At 32.2% G+C, this 23,965-nt stretch overlaps 1 protein-coding gene across 1 annotated transcript; it reads right to left on the minus strand.

Annotated features, from left to right (window-relative positions):
* Positions 1–956: 956 nt before the first annotated feature.
* LOC124353853 (divergent protein kinase domain 1C) lies at positions 957–23,196 on the minus strand. Its single transcript, XM_046803880.1, has 7 exons — positions 22,668–23,196; positions 19,158–19,426; positions 16,438–16,675; positions 8,770–8,915; positions 7,846–8,023; positions 6,774–6,901; positions 957–1,523 (listed from the first exon to the last, which is right to left on the minus strand). The coding sequence occupies exons 1-7, from the start codon at positions 22,818–22,820 to the stop codon at positions 1,427–1,429; spliced, it is 1,209 nt and encodes a 402-aa protein (XP_046659836.1). The 5' UTR covers positions 22,821–23,196; the 3' UTR covers positions 957–1,426.
* Between the last annotated feature and the right edge of the window lie 769 nt (positions 23,197–23,965).

The raw sequence follows: 23,965 nt of genomic DNA on the forward strand, positions 1-23,965 counted from the left end.
ACCCAATTCCATCCTTATTTAAGAAATATCTATTCCCAACTAGCCTTGTTGGGAATAGATATTCACGAAGAATGAATGAGCTGGTGTGTTTATGTGAATGAAATATATTCCTTAACAAAACTTTTTTGTGGGGCAGATTTGAATATTTCTCTTGAAATTCTTCGTTTACATTGTTATTTGGTTCCAAGTTTGTTATGTGCCAACCATAAGTCTTCAATTCCGTAATCAACTGCATACCATCGTCGGAAAATACGTACACATCCGTTGGAACAAGCAATTTGTTATTAATTATTTGACTTCCTTGATTTAATTCAGTTCCGCACACAAACTACTAAATCCATTAAGGCTGAAATTTGGTATCAGTTTTTATACAAGAGATACTTCTAACTGAATAGCCAAGATAAGCACACAACAAGACGGGCATATTTGTCTGACTTGGCATGGTCTTATCTAACTGCTCTTGTATTTATCATGTAAGAACTGTTAATTGTGATGAATATTTGAATGGCAGCAATGGACCAATTCTAACAATTTAAATTCTTATAGACTCAAACCATATTTATGAATTAAATTAATTATTTGAAATAACATACAATATTTTTGAACCAAATTTAACTAAAGCCTTGATAAGAGAGAGTTTCAAGCATAACGATTCCCATTTGACTTAGTGAACCTTTATCTCGCAACAGTAGATTTTCATGAAATTACAGTGCATGTGCTGTACCCTCTCATTTTCACTTGGTAATTTAACTCAACTGAATACTTAAGCAATGTGTTTAATACTTTCATTAAGTCAGGAATGCTTGTTACTTAACAATTCATCATCGTGCAGAAATATTTACACATAGTAAAATAATCAAGAACTAACTATATTTCAACAATGATAGAAATTTATTGATCTGGAACTAAAATTTAGAAGCTACTCATCTCTAAAAGCTAAGTAAAAAAAACAAAAATCTGGTTAAACAATACTTGTTGTGGACTAGAAAAGTAAACATAACAAACTGTAAGTATAACAGATTAATATTATTAGTACCTTAAAAAATACAGAACTAATACAAACAACAATACACAACAATATTAAAAATTATTACTAACCAAACACATTTAATTTAACAAGGTCTAAAAGACCAATCAATTGGATTAATGTTTCATACCCATAAATGAAAAATACAAAATAAATGTCTTAGTTAACAGTTTGTAACTCAATCTTTCTAAATTCAATACATAAATAATGTAAACATTCTTAACACTTTTTCAGTTATTTTTCCTACAAAGTTTCTATTACAGTGTGCAAAAGATACAATGATGTTTTACAAAAACAATGATATAATTAACCGTAGTCTGTAACGGAGGAGGTTCCTTTCTGATGGACTGAAGTAAGTGTAGTGTATTGAGCGCAAGTAGTATTAGTGTAGGACGACACTCAATAGTTATCTAGACTGAGTGCTTTGTCCATCTCTTGGAGAGTAGCCGTTAAACGCTCCCTCACGTGTTCTGATGTGGACGGAAAGACACCATCACTGCAACAGACGGTATAACATGCAACTCCTTGTCAAGAAACATCAAAATAAACATGTAGGTGAAATTAATCTAATATATGGTATGACTGATTAATTTTACATATCCCTCCATCAGGCGCTCACGGAGGTTTCCTCCAGGTTAGCAAATAATGGATATCATAGTCATTTAAACTGTTTTTATTTGTTTAAATATTCATACTGATTTAATTACAATGTAATATATTCATTTTTAGAAATTAAATAAAAATTACTCTCTTATGTAATGAATTTTCCAAATAAGAAATTCAAAATCTTAAAAAATGTTATTGTATAATAACAACATGATTTATTTTAAGAAATAATGCAATTAATTGTAAAAATGTTTAACCTACTGTAATAATACAGGGTTGTCCAAAAATATGTTACCACTTATATGGGTTTCACTTTTATTTTATTAACATAATAACACACACTATTTTACAAGTCCAAATGAAGTTAATGTACTCATTCCACCTGTATTCCTTCATTCTCAATGCATTTATGAAGTCTTTTCACCATACTGACCATAGCTCGTTCACACATTTCCTTAGGTATGGAGCGGACAACCGTGGTTATGCGTTCTTTAAGGTCATTAATGTCAATAGGTCTTGTAGCATACACACGTTCTTTCACCATTCCCCATAGCCAGAAATCACATGGAGTCAGGTCTGGTGACCGTGCTGGCCACGCCAATGGTCCAGCTCTTCCAATCCAGCATCTACCAAATGTATCATCCAGGTAATTTCGAACCGCTAAGGAATAATGCGGTGGTGCACCATCTTGCTGAAAGTAACCAGATGTTAGGATACGTAGGGGAAGATTGTCTACAACAAAATTTTGCAACATGTCTAGGTAAGAATCTCCCGTTACAGTCTGTGCATTAAAGAAATATGGACCAAGTACTCCAAACTTCGAAATGCCACACCATACGTTAACTTTCGGAGAGGATCGTGTGTGCTCTCTTCGATCATGGGGATTGTATGTACCCCAAATGACGCAATTGTGCTTATTCACATTGCCGCTGACATGAAATGTGGCTTCATCCGACATAAAGAACACAACATTAGGGTCTATGTTCGTCATTTCTAAGAACACTTCTGCAGCTCGTACACGAGCAATTTTATCAGCATCAGAAAGCGCCTGTACCATTTGAATGTGGTACGGCTTCATTCCCAGGTCTAAGTGAAGAATTCTTAAAACACTAGTCCGCGCGATTCCGGTTTCCATTGCTACTCTCGTACTTGACTTCTTTGGGCTATTAATAATTGTGCCTTGAACATTTATGATGTTATCTTCCGTTCGAATACTTCTGGGACGTCCACTGTTCCCTTTACAATCATTGGTCACAGCCCCTGTGCGCTCAAATTTCTCATGAATTCGACGGATAGTTAAACGACTTGGAGGATCCTTCTGAAACCATTGTTGAAATTTGTTTCTTACAACTGAGGGAGATCCGAATACTTCCATCCAAGCTGCTACCTTTCTTCTCTCTTCCAAAGTAAGTCGGGTGGCCATATTTAATCTGCAACAACAAAAACTTAATGATTATATAATACCATTTAAGTGGTAACATATTTTTGGACAACCCTGTATATGGAAATTAACTTAGTTTTTAACTTCTTACAAAAACAACTTACTTTAATTCTTGAGATATTATACAATTGTAATGTCAATTATTACTCTGAAATCAAAATTTAGTCTTTACTAAAAATTTTCTTACACACTACACAAAGTTTCAAAATATTTTCCTTCTGGTTCTTATAACGACAATGTTCACTACATAAACAGTATTGAAATGTTCCCTAGCACACTGGTACTGTACTGAATTGTTCTTACAGTGAACTATCGCTGGACACTTTCCATTTCTTCATCAGGATCATCACAGCTAACGCAGCTTACAGATGAATGTTCACGACAAATAAAAAACTTGCACTTGCTGCACCTTGTTTTTGATGGCCAATACTTCTTCCAGTCACACAGGGAGCACCGGCCGGAAGTGACGTCATCAGGTGGTGTGACTCTCCGTTGGTTCCAGTTTCCTCGATGCTCAAAATCTGACAAATTCTTTGTTTTACTTGCCTAGGAATATTTCTGTGGCTTAATCTGTACTGTGCATATTCCTTACGCAAGGAAAAGGCCAGCTGCTTCAAAAAGTTCCTTCTTTTCATGTTTGGTTGTTCGACATTTTTCTTTAGAATTATGAAACTATTGAGTGCGCCAATCAATTATATTGAACAACTTTATATTTTTTTTTACTTGATGATATTAAATTAAAATTAAAGTATACTATGGCTATAATTAATATTAGTGTTATAATAAATATAAACATTAATGTTATTCATCATATAGGGGATATTTGTGGCAACGAAATCAAGAAGGGAGTAGAACAATCTCATTGGCCAACGATTGCAGATTCTGGCGGTTGAGTAACTCTCCTTATACTTGTCAACAGTGTCGACCCCTCATTTACTTGCGTTGTAAAATTAGATTATTTCTGGTTTTTGGAAAGTAGGAGAGTCTTCTTGTAGATCTGTAGCATCGTCATTGTGCATGGAAGGTAACAAAATGACATCCTTGTTTCGTTTTGTTTTATACGATACCATAGTACAGTTGTTCCTGAAGGCAAATGATGAGCTTCCAACTGGCCGATTCTTGGTGTTTAGGAAGGAACACGGAATTTCTCATTTGTTTTTTTGCAGTGTGCCAATGATCGTTAGATGGTGATTAGACATAAGCTCTTCACAAAAAGGTATAGATGTAAAGAAATTGTCTATAATTACATTTCGGCCTGATCCTGAAATTGGCTCAATCATACGGTTAACAACCTCCTCGGCAGAGTTATAAACAACAAAAGGCCCGTCAGGTTGTCTTGCAACATAGAGCTCTAAGTTAGATGTGTAAAAAGTCTTTGCACAAACTAATGCATATACTTTTAGTCCATATCTTGCTGGTTTTGACTTCATATAGACCCTGAAACCACAACGCCCACGAAATGACTCTAACATTTCGTCGACAGTAACAAATTCACTAAGCACAAAATTCTTCTGGCAGTTTTCTACAAAGTCATTGAATAAATCTCTGATAGGAGCCATATTATCAAGAGCCGATCTGTCTTCTCGCGTAAGGATATCATCAAATCTCATACAGTGAAGTAAAAACTTAAATCGTTTGATTGACATTCACCATCTGAAAAATTCCACTCCAGTACCATCTGTTTCCCAAAGATCTTCTAAAATAGTGTGGCTGCTTTTCATGACACCAGCCATGTACATCAACCCAATCACTGATTTCATTTCAATTGGTGTAGTTGTATTAGCATCCCTTTCTCTAGAAAATTTATATTTATTCTCAGTAATGTACTGTATACGTTTGTGTAACCTGTTGTCATTGATGATATCATCGGTAAAAATTTTTGTCCAGGAATCAAGAGGAGTTTTTGCTTCTTTAGCACAATGAGCTACATACCCCATTCTCATTCTCAATATGTTTCTGCTAGGAGTTCTAGACAGAGCATTTTCGTTAGGTTTTAAATCCCAAAGCATATGTTTTCCTTTACTAATATAAGCTTCTTTCCCATTTCTTCTTGTTACAATATTTTCATTTAGCCTAGCAGTCAATGGGATGTTTTCCAAATCATCGATATCAGCGATTGACAATGAATTATGTGTTGAATTTTCGTTATGAAAAAGGATTTGTTGCTCACCAGATTGCTCCTGCATTTCTTCTTCATTGTCTGATCCAACATCCAAATCTGCATCATCTACTTCGTCTTCTGCAAAAAGTTCCCGAACAAATCCACCGGTTGGTCTTTGGATATATTCATACTTTTCTTCCCTCTCCACACTGTCCAAAAGTCTGACAAGTCTCTCGTCTTCATTCTCCATTTCACAAAATTCAAATAAAATATATTGTAAAACTTAAAAAGAAACCATCACAGGTCACATATTTAGGCGCACACGGATTATTACTCCATAAAAACTAAACACAATAAGGCGCTCACGGAGATTTCGTCCAAGCACTAAAACACAACATCGGGCGCTCACGGAGGAATCGTCCAGTCTCGCACAAAAGTAGACCTCATACTGATAGATTTTGACAAAGATAAGCGGGAGGCTATTGTTTCGCTTCCCCGAAAGATGCTTGTGAAGACACTGTGGGAAACGACTGCCGACATCAGAAAAGTAGTACTATTTTTAATAATAAAAAATACACGGAGGAAAACTCTGTTTAGCGCCCGATGTAGGGTTAACAAGCCCAATGATAATAAAAATAAATTTGAAAGGCAAGAAAAAAATAATGATATAATTAGAAGATTACTACAAATTCAAGTGAAGAATTTCCCAATACTGTAATTACCACCATGCCAAAAACCTGTTTTCGTTATTTCTTAAATTGTTAAGTAATTATTGTGCTTGTTCAATTAAACTTTTTTCATTTTTTCATTACATTAAAATACAAAATTAAACTTTTCTGCACATATTAGTTTGTTAATATGATTTCTCACTGCAAAAATAGTTATGAGAGAACATTCTTCTACTGAATATTGATGAATAAGTGTCAGTATTAAGTGTAACAATGTAAAATTTCTATACTTTTAGATTTTATGAGTCAAAATTCATGGCCCAAAAAGAGCAAACTGTAGTTACTCTGCCAATATTTATTTTACAGATGAGATCTATTCACCTATATGTGGCGTTACTTTTAAACCTCACTGTAAACCACTTCATTAGGCACATTTGTCCATGCAATCACTTGTTTTAGACAATAAATTCTTGATCCTGCGTTCTTCAAACAAAACATGTGCTGCTTTATTTGAATATACATTTTGTTATGTACATGAGAAAACTGTGTTTTCTTAAAGTGCTGGTGGTTGCAAGTGCTAAGTTATCAGATTTTAGTCCGGGTTGAAGATATGACCAGTTCAAATCTTGTTGGTTTTCCATACTAACCATAGAAAACCATTTTTATGGTTATCAATGCCATTTATCTTGTACTGTGCTTTTTATCAGTAATAATTCTTCCTCTTATTCCGTTTGATAATAAAGGAAGATTGCCTATTCTGAAAAAACATTGACTAACAAAATGTAAGTCATAAAAAGGTTGACTTTGCAGCTAAGCTAAATCGTTTTCCACACAACACAGGTTGTTCAGCTTAAATAAAAAATTGTTGTATAAACCAAACTCCATTAAGCTAATTAGTCCAAAGAAAATGAACAAAGTCTGTAGTCTGACCTGTCCGAGTCTGCACACTGCCTTAGAAGCGAAGCGAGAGTGGAGGGGGTCTGAGGAGCCATCAGAAGTCCAGGCATTATAACACTGCCTGACACAGTCCAACCGAGGAATATCTTCTCACACACTATCTGTAACAGAACACTCATCTGTCATCACCAAAACTATCTGCTTAAAATGTCATGTTGACGACCTGCTGCCAACAGAAATCGTGCAAGAAACACCACATTAACGATCTGTTGTCACCACGTAACAACATAACGATTGCTGTTTTTTGGTTATAACAATTAAAACTTTTTTACAATTGTCATTGTCTAACATTGATTCATACTCTATGAATGCTGAAAAGAAGTGTTTATTTATAGTTATAACTTGTTTTGTAGTCATATAGTTATTACTGTTAGTTATTACCTTAAAAAAGTCTCACACAAATCACCTTAAAAATACATGTTTTTGCCCAAATGTGCTTATCCATACTATTACATACAAATCTAATGGTGTCTGTCAGTGTGTGTTACTCAATTACATAAAAACTCCTGGACCGATTGCACTGACATTTTACATAAACATGTTAGGGTGCCTAGTTAACATGTAGGCCTATTCTTATTTTTGAAAATCCATCCGGGTTAGGCCCCACTGGCCTCTAAAGCTGTAAAACATCCCATCTTGGTCTCTAAAGCATTGCAGCAAACAAATATTATTAATTAAAAGAGCCTGTTAAATGTAATCAACTTTTCTGTTTAAATATCGTTTTATGACAGCACAATCTTATGTTTATATAATTTAACCACTATTTTTAATTTGTTTACATTTTATATTTTTTATGTTTACGTAACTGTGATAGTAACCTATGACGATACACCTATATTAACTACACATATTTTAGGCAAGTGTGTTAGTTCTTTAAAAACTCATCTGTTCTTATTTTAGTTCTGTTACATTAATATTATTTCAAATGTTTTCTAACTTTGAAGGACAATCATATTTTTATTAATTAATAAATCTAGGCCTTATTTGCATCTGTAGTGTTTTTTTCTTGAAAAATAAGTCCCTTAGATTGCCACTGTTCACACACCTGCAAGTTGTCATTTGTTTGGGGACTGTCGCAGCGATGAGTGTCTGTGTTACAGCGAGACCGACAGTCGAACAGGCTGCAATCTGAATTTACTCTGCAGCTGCTGCCATCTGCAGTAACTGTGTTGACTATCGCCCGTGGCAACGCTACATCCAGGTCCAGGAACTTTATTTTACCACTGGAACAAAAGAAACAGTAACACTTAACCTTTTCCAAACAGCATGTAATTATTATGTTATTTTATATAAAATTTGATTAGCAACAAAAAGTTTTTACTATTATGTATGTGAGCTTTTACTGCAGGAAGCAAGTCTCTGCTTAATAATTGTAACCATAAAAAAAAGAGTTACCTCATTATATATAATTCACAATTATGTGCATGTATAGAATTTTTATTGTAAGTACTAAAAAATTCTTAAATGGTAATAGTTTTATAGTAAATTATAAGAATTTCTGATGAGTAATGAATAAAAATTTGTGGAAATCGAGGGATTAAAAGGGTGGAAAGCCCCTGCTTGACGCCAAAATAATGTCAATTTGAAAAATAAATCAAAACGAACTCCAGAATATTTGATTTTACTCATAAGCCACATTATTGTATTAATAAATATACAAATAACTTGGTGCACAGTACAAATTCAAACCACAAATTTTAGTAATTGTGACATATACAGATCTCACCTAGTTATATTCTATTGGGTTCCCAATACCAACGAAACCTAGGCCTAGTTTTATCTGGTAGGTAGATTATGTGTAAGGTATACATATTTTTATATATGCTGTTAGTATATTTACATTTATCTGAACAGAACAATATTATAGGGGAATCCCACTCAATAAAACATATAAAATGTATTTTCATATAAGTACTTTCTACCACTTTTGTGCCAAGCAAGCAGCAAATGTAGGAAGTAAGTAAGTTACCTAGACGGAGAAAGGCCAAAGTGTGAAGGTTTGACGTCGCAGAACGAGAAACCTTCGCTGAGTGAATTGTCAATCTCTTGCAGCAGATCCAAGATCAGCACGGCCAACTTGATGCGTGCTGGCCAACTACCCTCTTCAGACACCACCTAAAACAAGATTTTTAACCATAAAAATTCATAATATGGCCGTTTGGTAAATTTGTGTAAATTACATAAAAATTGCAATAATAAACTCATTTTTGTTAATTTAAAAATGATCAGATGTAATATACATGGGTATGAATCTATTTTCCCATTAATGTAAAATTTTCAAATTTCAAATCTCAATTGATGACACAGACATTCATCTATAACCATTATGCTGTAAGAAATTTACTGTACCAATTTCCCACACACCTCAGTGTACAGTTAGAGCTTATGATGTTACTCATCTGAGATTATGATGTTTCAGGCATTTATGCGACATTCCATCATACATCTAGAAACTAAAATTTGCAAAGTAAAAGTGCCATGCATACAAATACTATTTTACATCCAAAAAATTCTAGTTTTATGTGCTTGTAGTACATACCCTCTATTTGTGGTCCTACTGGTTTTGGAACCCTACTTCATACTTTACTATCTGATTAATATGTGTTTGTAAATCCAACAAATACTTTAACACAGAAGTGGCAGTTTTCCAAGAATTCTTACTACTTATTTTGCAGACTTGAAGACTATAGAATGAGTTGCTTAATGAAATTAAAAAATTTTGTTTAACAATAGTTTTGTAAAATAATTTAAAAAAATAGTTTTGTAAAATAATTTAAAAAAATATAGTTTTAGGCGTTAACATTTTATTAAACAATTTCATATCAACTTGTCAAATATTTACTGGGAGCCACAATTACTTATTTAATTCAAAAGCACATGATATATGCCTTAAAACATAAGAACAAATGGTTCTTGTTATAATATTTATATTGATGATAACTTCATTTTTAATTTAATAATAACATATAATTTATTTTACACATACACAAAAAATAACACCACTGTAAGGTATATTATGCATACAGTCAAAAAACTGAATATAAATGATTTATTAATAAAATGTCATTCTAATAAAAATTTATATTGGTGGATTCTACTCTTAATGATTAGTTTATGTGGGTTGTTTAAATCTGTTTTTTCTCTTAAGTTATTGTTTTAGTTTAAATTAAATTGGTTAAAAGTCTATTTTGTGACCATACTAAAATTACTTTAACAACTTTAAGGTGCTGGGCAAAAGAAAAAGTAATCCAAAAATATAAAAAGTAAGTATTTTAAAGGAATTTGCAGAATTTTAGGAAAATTATTATTTTTTTTTAAAATTCCAAATCATACTCTCTACCTTTTACTTTTACTTTATAGATTACAAAATAGACATCCAGAATATAGGTATGCCTTTTAATAGAAAAACAAATGGTAATATTATATATATATATATAATCAGAATCAGAATTTTATTGCCGTTACAAAATGTGGTATGCATGGCATCGTCATCACATACAAAACAAATTGTATTATAAAAGTAAAATATTCATAACTAGGCTATGTTAGCTTCAATATGATCTATATCTTCATCTAAACTGTATGCTGCTAGATTTACTAAGATATTTTTTTAAGCATTTCTTAAACCTAATAAAATCTAGACATTTAATATGATTTGGGTAACATGTTATAAATTTTAATACCTATATCTCTACAAAACTATTTTTGGTACACTGGTAGGTACAGTAGTTTACTCTAAGATTAGAACAATTTCTAGTAAAGTAATTATGTATAGAGCTATTTACTGTTATTGTCTGCAAGTTATTTTTAACATACAGTAATACATCCAGAACAAATATAGAAGGCACAGTCAACAACACCTCTAATTGTCTAAACAAAGGTTTGCAATGGGTTCTATTGTTTACATTACACATTATCCTAATAGCTCTCTTCTGCAATATCAAAAGTCTTTTGGTGTTAGGATCATTGCCCCATACAATAACTCCATAGGACAAATGACTCTGGATGTGTGCATAGTATACTGCAGTTAATGTTTCAATATTAACAATTAATCTCAATCTTAACAACACAAAAATGCCTTTGTTAATTTTTTACATAAAACTTCTATATGCCTGTTCCATTTCAGATTCTCTTGGAGGTGAACACCTAGAAACTTTTACATTATCATGGTTTTGGTTTATGTTGTAAATTAAAATTAATCTCCTGAGTTTTCTCATGGTTTACACAGAGGACGTTCGCCGCACACCAATCATTCACAATTGAGTTAGCGACTAGTAGAGAATCATTTACTACATTAAGATTTTTACAATTCAGTAAGATTGCTAGGTTGTCTGCAAACATGTATGATCTTGTCACATTGTTATTTATGGGAAGCTGGCAGGTCATTTACATAAATTATAAATAATACAGGTCCCAAAATGGATCCTTGTGGAACCCCTGCTGTAACTGCATTGTATTGAGAAGAGCTTCCATTAAAAGCAACCATTTGATATCTCTCTTTGAGATATGATTTAAAAAATTGTAAAGACAGATCATCAAAACCATAATACTTAAGTTTATCTAACAAAATTTCATGATTTACCGTGTCGAAGGCTTTAGACATGTCGAAGAACTTGCCTATGACCACTTTTTTTATCATCTACACCAATGAATACAGTTCTTCATAAATTTTACAATAGCATTTAGTGTTCCTCTCTTAGGCCTAAAACCAAACTGACTATCTGATAACAATAGGTTACTTTCAAAATACTGAATTACTTGCCTATTTATTATTACCTCAAACACTTTTGAAACAATTGGAATTATCGAGACAGGTCTAAAACTCTTATGTTCTTTCCGTGTACCTTTTTTATACAGTGGTAATAACCTTTGCCAGCTTAAGGCACCTTGGGAAATGTACCATTATTAATACAAAAGATTCAAGAGATAGGCTAGAGCTTCGGCAATAAAAGGTGCAGCAAGTTTCAACAGCTCAGAATTAAAACCATACACATCCAGACATGAACTATTACTTAACAAATTAATAGCATCATACATCTGTTCAACCTTTACTTCAGTAATACTAAATTCACAGTTAGACACATTACAACTTAACTTACTTAAATAGTATGACATAGACTGACTAGAAAAAAGGCACATTAGCAATGAGATCTTTTACACTATTCACAAAAAAGTTATTGAAATCACAAGCTGTTAGACTACTTCCAACTTCTGTACTTTTAGACCTATCACTATTACTTATATTTTCATTAATAATAGACCACATAATTTTAGGTTTATTTTTTTTAGCAGATGACACCCTCTCACAATTAAAACGTTGCTTACAACTTCTAACATCGCTTTTATATTTCTTCTTTAATTTCATATAACATTCTTTAAAGTAGGTTATGCCTGTAGACTTATACTGAGCATACATATATAAACAACTTTCCTTAAGTTCTTTGAGGTCTGTATTATACCAAGAGGGAAGTTTACAATAATCCCTAACAGCTGGTACATACTTAATAGGAAAAGCAATATTCACAATGTTCATAAATTTATTTAAAAAATAGTCAAATTTATCATCTATGCTATTTAACTCATACAGAAGCAACCAAGTTAATTTTACTAATTAGAGTGACAAAATACAATGAATTGATATAATCAATTGTTCTGACAATTTTAAAATCTTTTTGCTTAGAACTATTTACATTGGTTAGCCTACTATTTACATGACTGGTAACGTTATCTTTCCTTGGTAACAATTTGCATTTTAGAACAATCGCATGATGGTCCTGACATAACCATAGGCTCCACTGCAGCATTCTCAATTCTGTCAAAATGTACAGTAGTGGCAATGTTGTCAATACATGATCCGCCATCCACAAAATTCGTTACTAGGCCTAGTTTACATCAGAAATGGTTGTCCAAAGGTTAAAACCTAAAAGTAAATCTAAAAACTTAGCTTTCCTAGAGTCATTGACTAAAATATCAATATTAAAATCGCCACACAGGATAATTGATGCCTTATTCTTATTACTATTCATAAAATTACTCAAACAATTCATACATGTGCTCAATAAAATTGTCAAAGTTCTGACCGTCAGGGACTCTATATATTTCGATACAAACTAGGTTAATCTCCTTTTATAAATACAGCAGCTACTTCACAGATATATTGACTAGACAGTTCTGTTAAAAAAGTCATCTCCTCACCCAGCCATCTGGATCTTAAAAATATTGCAGTGCAATAATTATATTAAAAATAATTATTTATATATATATATATAAAACAAATGAATATATTTTTTATTCCTCCAATGATGTGTTGTAAACTTAAAGTAAACCAAAATTAACTACCCTAACCCATAACAAAAAAGTATTAGGATATAAACCTACCTTTATTTTTATAGAGGATATTATTACACAGAACTACATAAAAGTACTATAAAAACACATTTCAATTGTCAACTGTGTTTTTACTGCTGAGCAACTGTCATTCGCATACAGATGTAGCACACATGCAGTGATACTACAAAAACAGATATAGAACTTCTATCATACTAAATTCAAGCCAAATATTTGTCCTAACTTTGAATATCTATTAACAAATTGACTATGGCAAACACACACCAGTACCTCTCCCACTGTCCTAAAGTCGGTACATGACTCATGTCGCAGTGAAGGTGTAACCATTATTGACCATTAGTGTTATAAAGCCCGGTATACACAGGCGAACATTTGGCCGAACTGTAACTGTAACACGTAACATGTTCGATAGTGTGGATGGAGGTCCGTAACATGTTCATGTAATAAATTTGTTACGATGTTCACGGCGACCCATGTTCCAGCCAGAGTCGGTAAGTTACTGTGCATCAAAGGAAAGTTCGCGACGATGTTACGCGTAGTTGGGACGGTTTTCATGTTACAACCTGTACATCTCCTGCCCCCCCCCCCACTCCCGTCATTGGCTAGTCTCAGTTGTTGTTGTGCTAGTCTGCAGTGCGTTCAGCATTTCTCTGTTGTGTTTTTATTCTACAATGAACAACTCCTGGACCCAAGAGGAATCAATTGATCTCATTTCCAAGTACAGAGAAAAGTCATTGTTATGGGACTCAAGGGACAGAATCATTTTAATAAAACTCTACGAGGTGATGCGTGGAGCGACATTGTAAACCAGCTGGAAAAGTCGGTTGATGTTTGCAAAAAGACACTTCTTGGAATTTCAGGTCACGTATAAGCTGACAACCACTATATTCAGATCTTCTTTTGAATATCTCCAGTTCCCACCATCTACGTTTCTTCCGTTTCCGTTTCTCTTTTTCAACAGACAAATGGTTAAAAACAAGCAGTGGCTACTGTTGCCAGGTGATCCATGTCAAGGTCCGCCTCAAACTGACTGGTGAACTTGGGCCGTATCATCCATCGAATAGCTGTAGGGAATTTGTTGAAAAAACGTGCGAACATGTTACCGCAACAAGTTACATGTTACACCGAAATGTTCGCCAGTGTATACTGGGCTTAATGTTAACTTTGCAGTACGCAAGATTTTACGACACCTCACTGTATCATATGCCAAAATGTATCAAACAGCGATTTTAAACTCTGTCAGTATAAACTGATTAATGATTACAAATGCTTTATATCACTTAATTTTTAAGGTCTCAAACAGTAGAAAGAAAGAAATTTAACGTAACAAAAACAACTATACAATTTATAGCCAGTCGATTGTTTGTGCATTCAACTATTAGTCACACTGATTTAGTTAGTTAAGTGCGAGTCACTACTGTGCAAGGAAATACACCCTAAGTAAACACAACATCAACATTTAAAGTGCAGTGGAATTTTTATAACACAAATCTCAATGGAATTAGTGAAAATACGATTTATCGTGAAATTCAAGAGAGCGACTTCTGCCACAGTGAGGTTAAAACAGCAAAACTTTGTGTTAATGAGGTTTGTGCTGCTGGTCACATGCAAAATTAACTTATTTTCAAATTTAAATTAGTAGCTGAGTTACTGTTTTGATTGATAAATTTGTCTTATTAAGATTACCAACTTGGAAATTCCGCCATAATGTTGATTTCATAATATAAAGGTTCTAGTTTACAAATAAATTGTATTATAAAAGAAACCTTTATTTATTTTAAGATTATGAAATGTAACTATTTAAAACACACTATAAATGTCTTACTTGTTTTCAATTATCTCTTTAAGTACAGATGGTGATTGAAAAACTTAGCATTATCAAGGAATCTCTGCAATTAAAATTCCACTGTATTAGTTAACGTGAAACACTTAAAAAAACAAATACACACTTCACAATAGAAATTCATAGATCTGACATTTATATTTTACTTTCCACTTCTTTCCATCAATATGTATAATTCATAAAAAAATTTTAATACATTTTTTTAACTAAAAAAGTTACTATATCTGCTCTATTTTAAAAACTATACAATGGTACATGTATTTTCAAATAGTACTCTTTTAATTGAATCTTATCTTGAATTAAAATGAATGTTTTAGAGATATTTTTAGGTATATATTTTAATGAATAAATAAAATAAGAAACAAATATTCTCTGACAGACTTGAATTTCTATTTATTCCCATTATAAATTTACTCTATCATTGATTGTTTTTAAAGTTCTTGATATCTTAAAAAGTAATATGTAATTGAATAAACACACAAATCGAAAAAAAAATACTGTTAGACAGAAATACTGTAATAGCCCTATATTTAATCCTTTTAGATACAGGCATGAAAATATTTTACATGCTGAGAAGTGCCATACTATTTTTCGGCTTAATATGCAAGAAGTGCCAGAGGTTTTAGGAAAAACCAAGGTTTTGGGAGAAAATGTATAAAAACATTATTTATGAAGATATCTGGAAACCTAATTGTCTTTTTTACATTAATAAATTATGGATTCTAATATAGCAATGTTTCTTACCATAAGACTGTTAAAAAAATTTAACCTCTCCCTCCCGCACCCTAAAAACAAAAAAAATTCATTTGAACTGAATTAACTATTTTTTAAAGTAGACTAGGGTAGTTGTTAATGCTTTCATGTTGTAAGGTATTAAAAAGCAATCCAAAATCATATAAAAATAAAGTATTTTATATGAAAAAAATAAAACAGAATATTTTGTGCTTCTCTACATGGCATAGGATTTTTACTACAATTAGAGAATTTTAGTATAAAAACTATAATAACTTTACTAATCAACATAAATAAATAGTGACTGCCTTATTGTCATCTCTACAAGATGGTGTACATGAAATTATATTAAGAAATAGGAACAACTTCTAATTTATAACAAACATCTATTTAACAAATGAATAAATAAAAATTGAAGTTTCAACTGAAATAACTGGAGAAAAATAGTTTACTTTAACTTTTAATGCTTTCTTGTTGTAGAACAGAGTATTAAAATCAAAATTGATATACTGAATATAATATTTTAAAATTTTATAGTCTAAATAAATATGTTACATAAAATGTTGAAAAAAAGTTTAGTAGTTTCACATTGTCATATAGGCAGTATAAGAGCAAACTACGAACCTACAAGGCCAATTCGGGATCTTTGATGTGAAAGTTATAAGTTGACAACAGTACGTGCAAACAAACAAACCGTGCGAGCGTGCGGCCTACATGTCCTTCCAGCGCAGGCTCCAGGTATTCCAGTGCGAAGTACTGTCCGCAGGAGCCGAGGACACGTGGGAAAACGTCTCGGTCCGCGTAGAGTGCAGCAAGCAGATACTCGTTGTCTTGTAGTAGACCCCAGCGTTCCTGCATCTCACGATGGCGGTCACGCGGGCTACTTGGACCCAGCAACTGGCTGTAACGTCCAAGCAGTGCAGCCTGCTCGGGACTCACAGTGGTATTCAACCTAGACAAGTTGTTAACTCAAGTAAATTAGTAAACAGATCTAAACTGTATATTATTGCATTCTTTATGGCTTAAAACCAAAGATATTTTTTTGCATATAATTTATTACATTTAATTGTAAAAGTTCATGATAATAGGAAGTAACATGATTTTTTTTGTATGTTACCAAATATTAAACACAGGAAAAAGGTTTGACTAACAATTATTTACAGTAAGTGTAAAATGTGAGTACTTTGTGTAGTCTTATTAATATTTAAGATTAACTATTACTTAGAATAAATAAATAAAATCCTAGTGACCACTTTAACTAAGTGATTTATGGTCCACTCCATAATAGTAAATAAACCAGAGTATAAAAACACACACATACATGTCCAAAACAGACTTTCACATTATTGGTACATATTACACAGCCATGTGCTACAGTTAATTGAGATAGATGAAGCAGACACAAATTAGAAAAGTCAGAGAATGTGAAATGAGATTCCTGAAAAGGAAAATTGGGGTGACGAAGTAAGACAGAAATGAAGAGTTGGAATAAAATCTAAAATAAATAATCAGTAAAGGGGCCTGATATAAAATGATCTACACAACAAAGATGAGGGAATATAAAATTCCTCCAATTCTAAAATCCAATTCAAAATTCACCATTCTAGTTTTGGTGTTCTTCTTCTACGGGACAGCTTATTACCTTGAGCTTATGGTTTCTAAGGGACCATTACCTTGGAAACCATAGGTAATGGTAACCATAGGTAATTTCCAAGGTAGGTAGGAAGGTTTATTACCTTGGAGTTATGGCTATGCTATGGACTATTGGTTTTACAAATACATTGTTTATTTTTAGCATTGGTCTGATCTTTTATTGTAGCAAATTCATACAGCTGCTGGATTTGCTCTTTCTGCCTTCCACATATAAAACAATCATGTGTCGTCAGTGATAACTTAACCCTAGAACTGGCGGTCATTTCATCCTGTAGTGTCGGGCTGTTTTGGAGCTTCGCGCAAGGTTTTTTTAAAAAAATTATTAAAAATAGAAAATAAAAGCAATATAAATAAGAGTATATATTTTTGTGTTCAGAATTAAACGTAGAATTGCACTATATTGTAAAATTAACCGTCAAAAATTATCTAATAAACACTTTTTTTAATCAAATATAAAATTTACGAAAAATATTTCTTAAATTTGGGGGGGACCATACCTAGCAAATGAAGTTATAGTGAGAAATATTTATAAGTGAGATAGCCATTCTGTGTCAAATTTTATCTAGTTTCAGAAAAACATAAACATTATACACATTTATGAAAGCATCATAAAGCTATAGAACAAAAAGCAGCGATGCGTATAAATTCTGAAAATCGGGTGTACACGTAAGACTTTGGTAAAACAAGTTTTGCTAATACATTTATCTATGAATACATGTTATTTTGCATATTTTATTACTTAGAATAAAATAGAATATACAGTAGTAATGAAATAATTACCATAAATTATTTTTTGAAAAGTAAAAATAGTTAAATTTTGCCATTATTCAAAAATTTTGCGAAAAATTTTCATTCAGCAAAATATAAAATAGTTTCTAAAGCTTGTACTATATCAAAATTTATAAATTTATGGTTTATAAGTAATAGGAAATATTATGTAGTTAGAAAACTATAAATATAACTAAAGATATTGAAAAAATATAGAATAACCCAAACAGTTATTATATATAACCAAAGAAATTACAGGAAATATATATTTTATTGTGAAAACTATCTATTTACCAAAAATAAATCGTTACTTCAGAGCTAAAAGAGTGCTATAAATAACGTTTAGTAAAGTGAAAACAATAACAAACTATGTGAAATGAATTTTAGCCAAGTCATTTTGCCATAGCCTACACAAAGCCGGTAATTTCTCAAACATATTTTAGTAAATAGAAATTGATTTATTCTAAAATATATATGTTTACACTACTACGACATCAAACAACACACTACACATTAAAACACGCGTAAAACTATTAAAACTTACAAATATCCGCAGCTCGGCACGAAAGTGATACAGAACGGCAGCGGCAATATGGCGGTCACAACAAACGGCGTCGCGTTTTCTTTTACGTTCAAAATAACAAGCTTGCTACGTCATAACCATAATACAAAGAGGAATAAAACTCATCTGTTCCTTAGCATTTTTCTTCCCGAATCCAATGGTGCATGAATTATATCGATACGTTACCGGAGTATATTATAAAAAGTAATTATACGAGGGAATGTTTGATCGACAAAATTTTGACGGTTAACACCACAAAAGCGGCATTAACCGACATAATTATGTCGATTAACAGTTCTAGGGTTAAAGTGAATGAACTGATAACACAAGCACCTGGGCCAACAGTACATGATTGGGACCTCAGCAACTTAAAATAGACCAGACACCAAACCACTCAAGAGATATAATTCTTTTCATCAAAAATTGTTAGATATCAATGTAAGAGAGTTACCTGCTGCTGATATGATCCAAAATCATCCTGGTGAACTCCGCCTCAGTTGGATAGCGCTGGACTCCGTTGTCAAGCCAGAACACTGAACTCGGCTGGTCCGTCTGTCTGGCCAGCTTGAAGACCAGTCTCGTGTTTTCATCCTTGACGGCTGAGAATACCACCTCCTTACCGGCGTGGAATGTCTGACAGGACAACGAGGAAATCCGACCCTCACTGCACAGTGGCTGACACAGGTCCCCCACAACTTCAGCATCTTGGTATTGCTTGCACTGGAAATTACAGTAATATAATTGTATTGTGTCAAGAAAATTTAAATTAACATTAAGCTTTAAAGCTTCATGGTTTTTAACTTTTAAGCTCTAACCAGCAAATCAAAATTTCTGTGGGCAGGCTGTCTAGAGTAGTCTTTCTGTTGAGGTGACTGACAGGTTGAGTTCCTGAAAATTACTTTAGATCTGCATATTTTCAATCTGTCTTCAGGTACGGTTTAATTATATGGGGACAACTCTAGCAGGATACAGGACATTCTAATTAGCCTATACAAAAAAAGCAATCAAAATCATAACAAATTCTATACCACTAGATCACTGCAAACCTCTTTTTATAAAGACAGAAATTCAAACCATAATAAATCTCTATATATATGACCTTACCATCCACATTCTTAAAAACACACACCTTTTGACACCTCAAAATTCACTACATGATTAAAATACTAAGTACAAGAACAACACAACTTCAATAGAATTTCATAGACTCAGAAAAACACAAAACAGTCCACTGTACTCTCATTGAAAGTTTACAACCATTTCAGACACTTAATCAAACTTTATACTGTGGCTTCTATGTACCCCTTTTTATAACATAAAAGAATTTTTCAAAATTAAAAATATTACATTTTAAGTATTCTCATTTCTCACAGTCCATTTCTATTTGGAATCTCATATTGTTGCATTGACTACTGCATTTTTTAGTGTTATGTTTATATTGTTACTATTTTAGAATAATATTGCTGTTATTTAGTTTTTAATGCATAGTCTCTTTTATTACTGTTCTGTTTTACAATTTCTTCAAATTTAATTGATCAATTGTTTGCTATTATTTATTTATTTATTTGTTATTATGGTACTTTGGGATTATACCGACCACACCAGTATGAAGAACACAAAAATAGAAATTTATAGAAACAAACATGATAGAACAAAAAAACAACTCTTCAATTACAAAATTACAAACTTACAAGCATTTCCAGGTATTGTGATCGGTATTGTTGTCGCTGTTATCTTATCTTTCTCGAGAATCCTGATTACGGCAGGCCGCGCGGCATCACGTGATTTGCACGGTACATCATTGCCTTTCCATTACAATTCAATTTATATTTCTGATTAGCCCCTCTAGAATTTGATATTTTACTGATAGGTACTATCTCGAGGGATGTTTTTCTTTCGTCGACATCAGCGCGGGGCAGCACCGAAGGTGCTGTCGAAGCCCGCGCTGATGGCCGGAGGCACTCGCATTTTGGGTGGCGGAATGTGATCAAGAATAAAAACAAGTTTTGAGTGTTTTTTTTAATAAAAAGTTTAGTTTGGTAAATGTTTGTTTTTGTTGAATTTTTGTGTTTGGAGAAATGTAGAGGTAAAACACGGAAGTACAACAAAGCGATGCACCAGCTGAACGGGCGGCGAGACTCTGCAATCACGTTATCTACTAGACGCTCGACTTTGACCTCTGTCTGAGGATGGGGAGGTGTTTGCGATAAGACAATTCCTGTTTTATATTGACGAAATATTGTTCTACGCTAATCTAGTAATCAGTAGAAACGAAATGTGAAATAACGATTCATGTCTGGGTGTGGTCGGTATAATCCCAAAGTACCAAACTTTATACTGTGGCTTCTATGTACCCCTTTTTATAACATAAAAGAATTTTTCAAAATTAAAAATATTACATTTTAAGTATTCTCATTTCTCACAGTCCATTTCTATTTGGAATCTCATATTGTTGCATTGACTACTGCATTTTTTAGTGTTATGTTTATATTGTTACTATTTTAGAATAATATTGCTGTTATTTAGTTTTTAATGCATAGTCTCTTTTATTACTGTTCTGTTTTACAATTTCTTCAAATTTAATTGATCAATTGTTTGCTATTATTTATTTATTTATTTGTTATTATGTTAACACATTGTCCTTGAATATTAGTTAAATTAGTTAAGTAACTAGTTAGTTAAATGGTTTATTATTTTCAAACATCAATACAATCATGCAGCTATTTTTCTTTCACACTGTATATATTTGCCATTTATTTTTGCTGAAACTCTGGATTTGATTTAACTCTATTTCATGTGTTATTTGTTTATGTATACTATTTATTCTTTTAATCTAAGTTAGGAATAATTTAATTAATTAGTTATGAGTTTTTGACTTGGCTAATGAACTGCATTATGACTTTGTCAATGTTTATGTAAATAATACAATAATAAAATATTTGAATTTAAATAAACTACCTTGTAGCAATGCTTGTGGATAACCATGGTGTTCATTTCTAAACTACCACTACTACTGAACAACTACAATACATACCAGTTCAATCCTTAGTTTACTTTTCATTTTCCTGTTATTTTTATATGTAATCTGTATGATCAGTGAAATTATTGGCTTGAGTTACTAATTATAATTTTAATGTTAACGTATAATGTTAATTACCATTATAACATGGTGTCCATTACTCAACTACGATACCACCAATATTGTATAACAGATATTAACATCACTGATACCATAAACTAGTTTGGGTCTGGAATGTAAGCAGTTCAAAATTTAACAAAATTATTGATTTTAGATTGATTGTGTATTTAGAGTCAGAGTGTGAGTTCATCAAATTTTATTGTGTGTTGTTTTTTCACAGCAGAAAACTGACAGTGAGATATGATTAGAAGTTAGAAGGTGGTTTGCATGTAAAGTCTAGTCTATAAAAAATTAGGAAGTTATAGTTTAAAATTTTTTTACATTACTTACCCCCAAAGAAGAAGAGTCAGGCATAAATGTTCATTGTGTATTTACTATTAGGCATGAATACACCCGTACAGTACTAGTTTACAAGGCCCAGATAATTTGTTGATTTTTTTAAAAATTGAAAGCATGTGCTTAATAAGTGACTAGGATAGTAATACTGGTTATAAAAAAAGTTAGGAAATGCCTAAAACACTAAAAAATACAATCTTCTATAAAGGGAGAATATCTCTCTTTGATAGAGTGGTACGAGGTAAGGTGGATAGCTCCTGAGTAGAGCGTTTAGCTCTTGGGTACTGTGGGAAGTACTTGAGAAGGGTAGTAGGCTATCAGATAGAGCAGCTGGACATTGGTAGAGCAGTAGGTCCTCGGGTACAGTGGTAGAAAAGACAGTCACATGGTTATGTTGGGTACATTTTAATGTTAGCTTCAGGGACAAATAATATTTTTCAGTAGGCCAAGTTAAAATTAAACTTTTTACAAAGAAAAAATACTCACCAAATGTTTAACATGTGTCCAAGGTTCTATATTGCTGCAAACAAGGCCCCAGTGAAATAATAAATATATAATGGTAACTAAGAATAAAAAAGCAACTGAAGTTGCATATCGGTGGTTGTATATAACACCAGGAAACCGTCTAAAGAACAGCATTCTTTTTATTCAGCTTGTCTCTTTTGACAATGTTCATGTTTTAATGTGAAAGTTGAAACTATACACACTATTACTTAGTTCAGATTTAATTAGGCCTACGAAATCAAATTGATATCATACTGTTCTCATGAATTCCTAAGTGCCTATTGTAAAATAAACATTGGATCACAAAATTCTAAAGATTATCTTTATCTATAATAGTTTCTAAACTGTAAGTTCATCACATCAAACCATTCATAATTATATTAACGTATATAACAAAATTATATACATAACGCGAACAGTACAGAATTAGTCACAGACATTTCAAAATATTTACTATTTACGTTCATCCTATACCAATCACATCAACCTCAACCTTTAACAGTATTAATTATCCAACTTCTTACCAGATGTTTATTATAACCTATGACATATTTTGGCAACAACAGCTGATATATTTTCCTACATAATTATTAATGCATTGTTCTATGGAAAAGTAGCTAATACAAATGAAGAAGACTGAATATATAAAATTAAGTGAAGTAACGTTGTTATTCTATTAAAAATAGTTTATGTAAACACTAATTTTCTAACAGCATTAGCAAGTTAACAATACATGCTGCTTGAGCATTTGTTATAATACTAGTTCTTCTTCGTTATACTTAATGAGGTGTATATTGAACGACCAATCTTAACAATGAACGGGACACATTATTTTTCATTTCCAAATTTATAGGTTAAGTCGTACAAATTAAAACATAATATTGTTTTGTTTATGTTTATTTTTCATACCTATAGAGTGAAACATTCTCAAAATTGTATACAAAAACAGAAATCATTGTGGTTTCCTGGTAAGTACTTATATTTAGTTTTAACTTAAGGTCTGTCCATCATCATGTGTTGTCACATGTATATTTGCGGTTCATTTGTACTGTTAAATACATTTTTAGTCAATTGTTTTAATAAATAACAATTTAGACAGTTTGAGATTTTTTCGCTTATTTATATTAATGTAGAAATCCACAGGTTATGTAAGTAAGCCTAGACTTGCTACCATTATAGGTTAGACCTGTACTAAGGCCTAGGTCTAATTTAATTGGACTTATTACTTATAAATGTAGATTACATAATAGTGTTTATTAGGTGTTTATAGTGTGTTATTT

This window comes from Homalodisca vitripennis, chromosome 2 (genome assembly GCF_021130785.1).
Source record: "Homalodisca vitripennis isolate AUS2020 chromosome 2, UT_GWSS_2.1, whole genome shotgun sequence".
Taxonomy (NCBI): Eukaryota; Metazoa; Arthropoda; class Insecta; order Hemiptera; family Cicadellidae; genus Homalodisca; species Homalodisca vitripennis.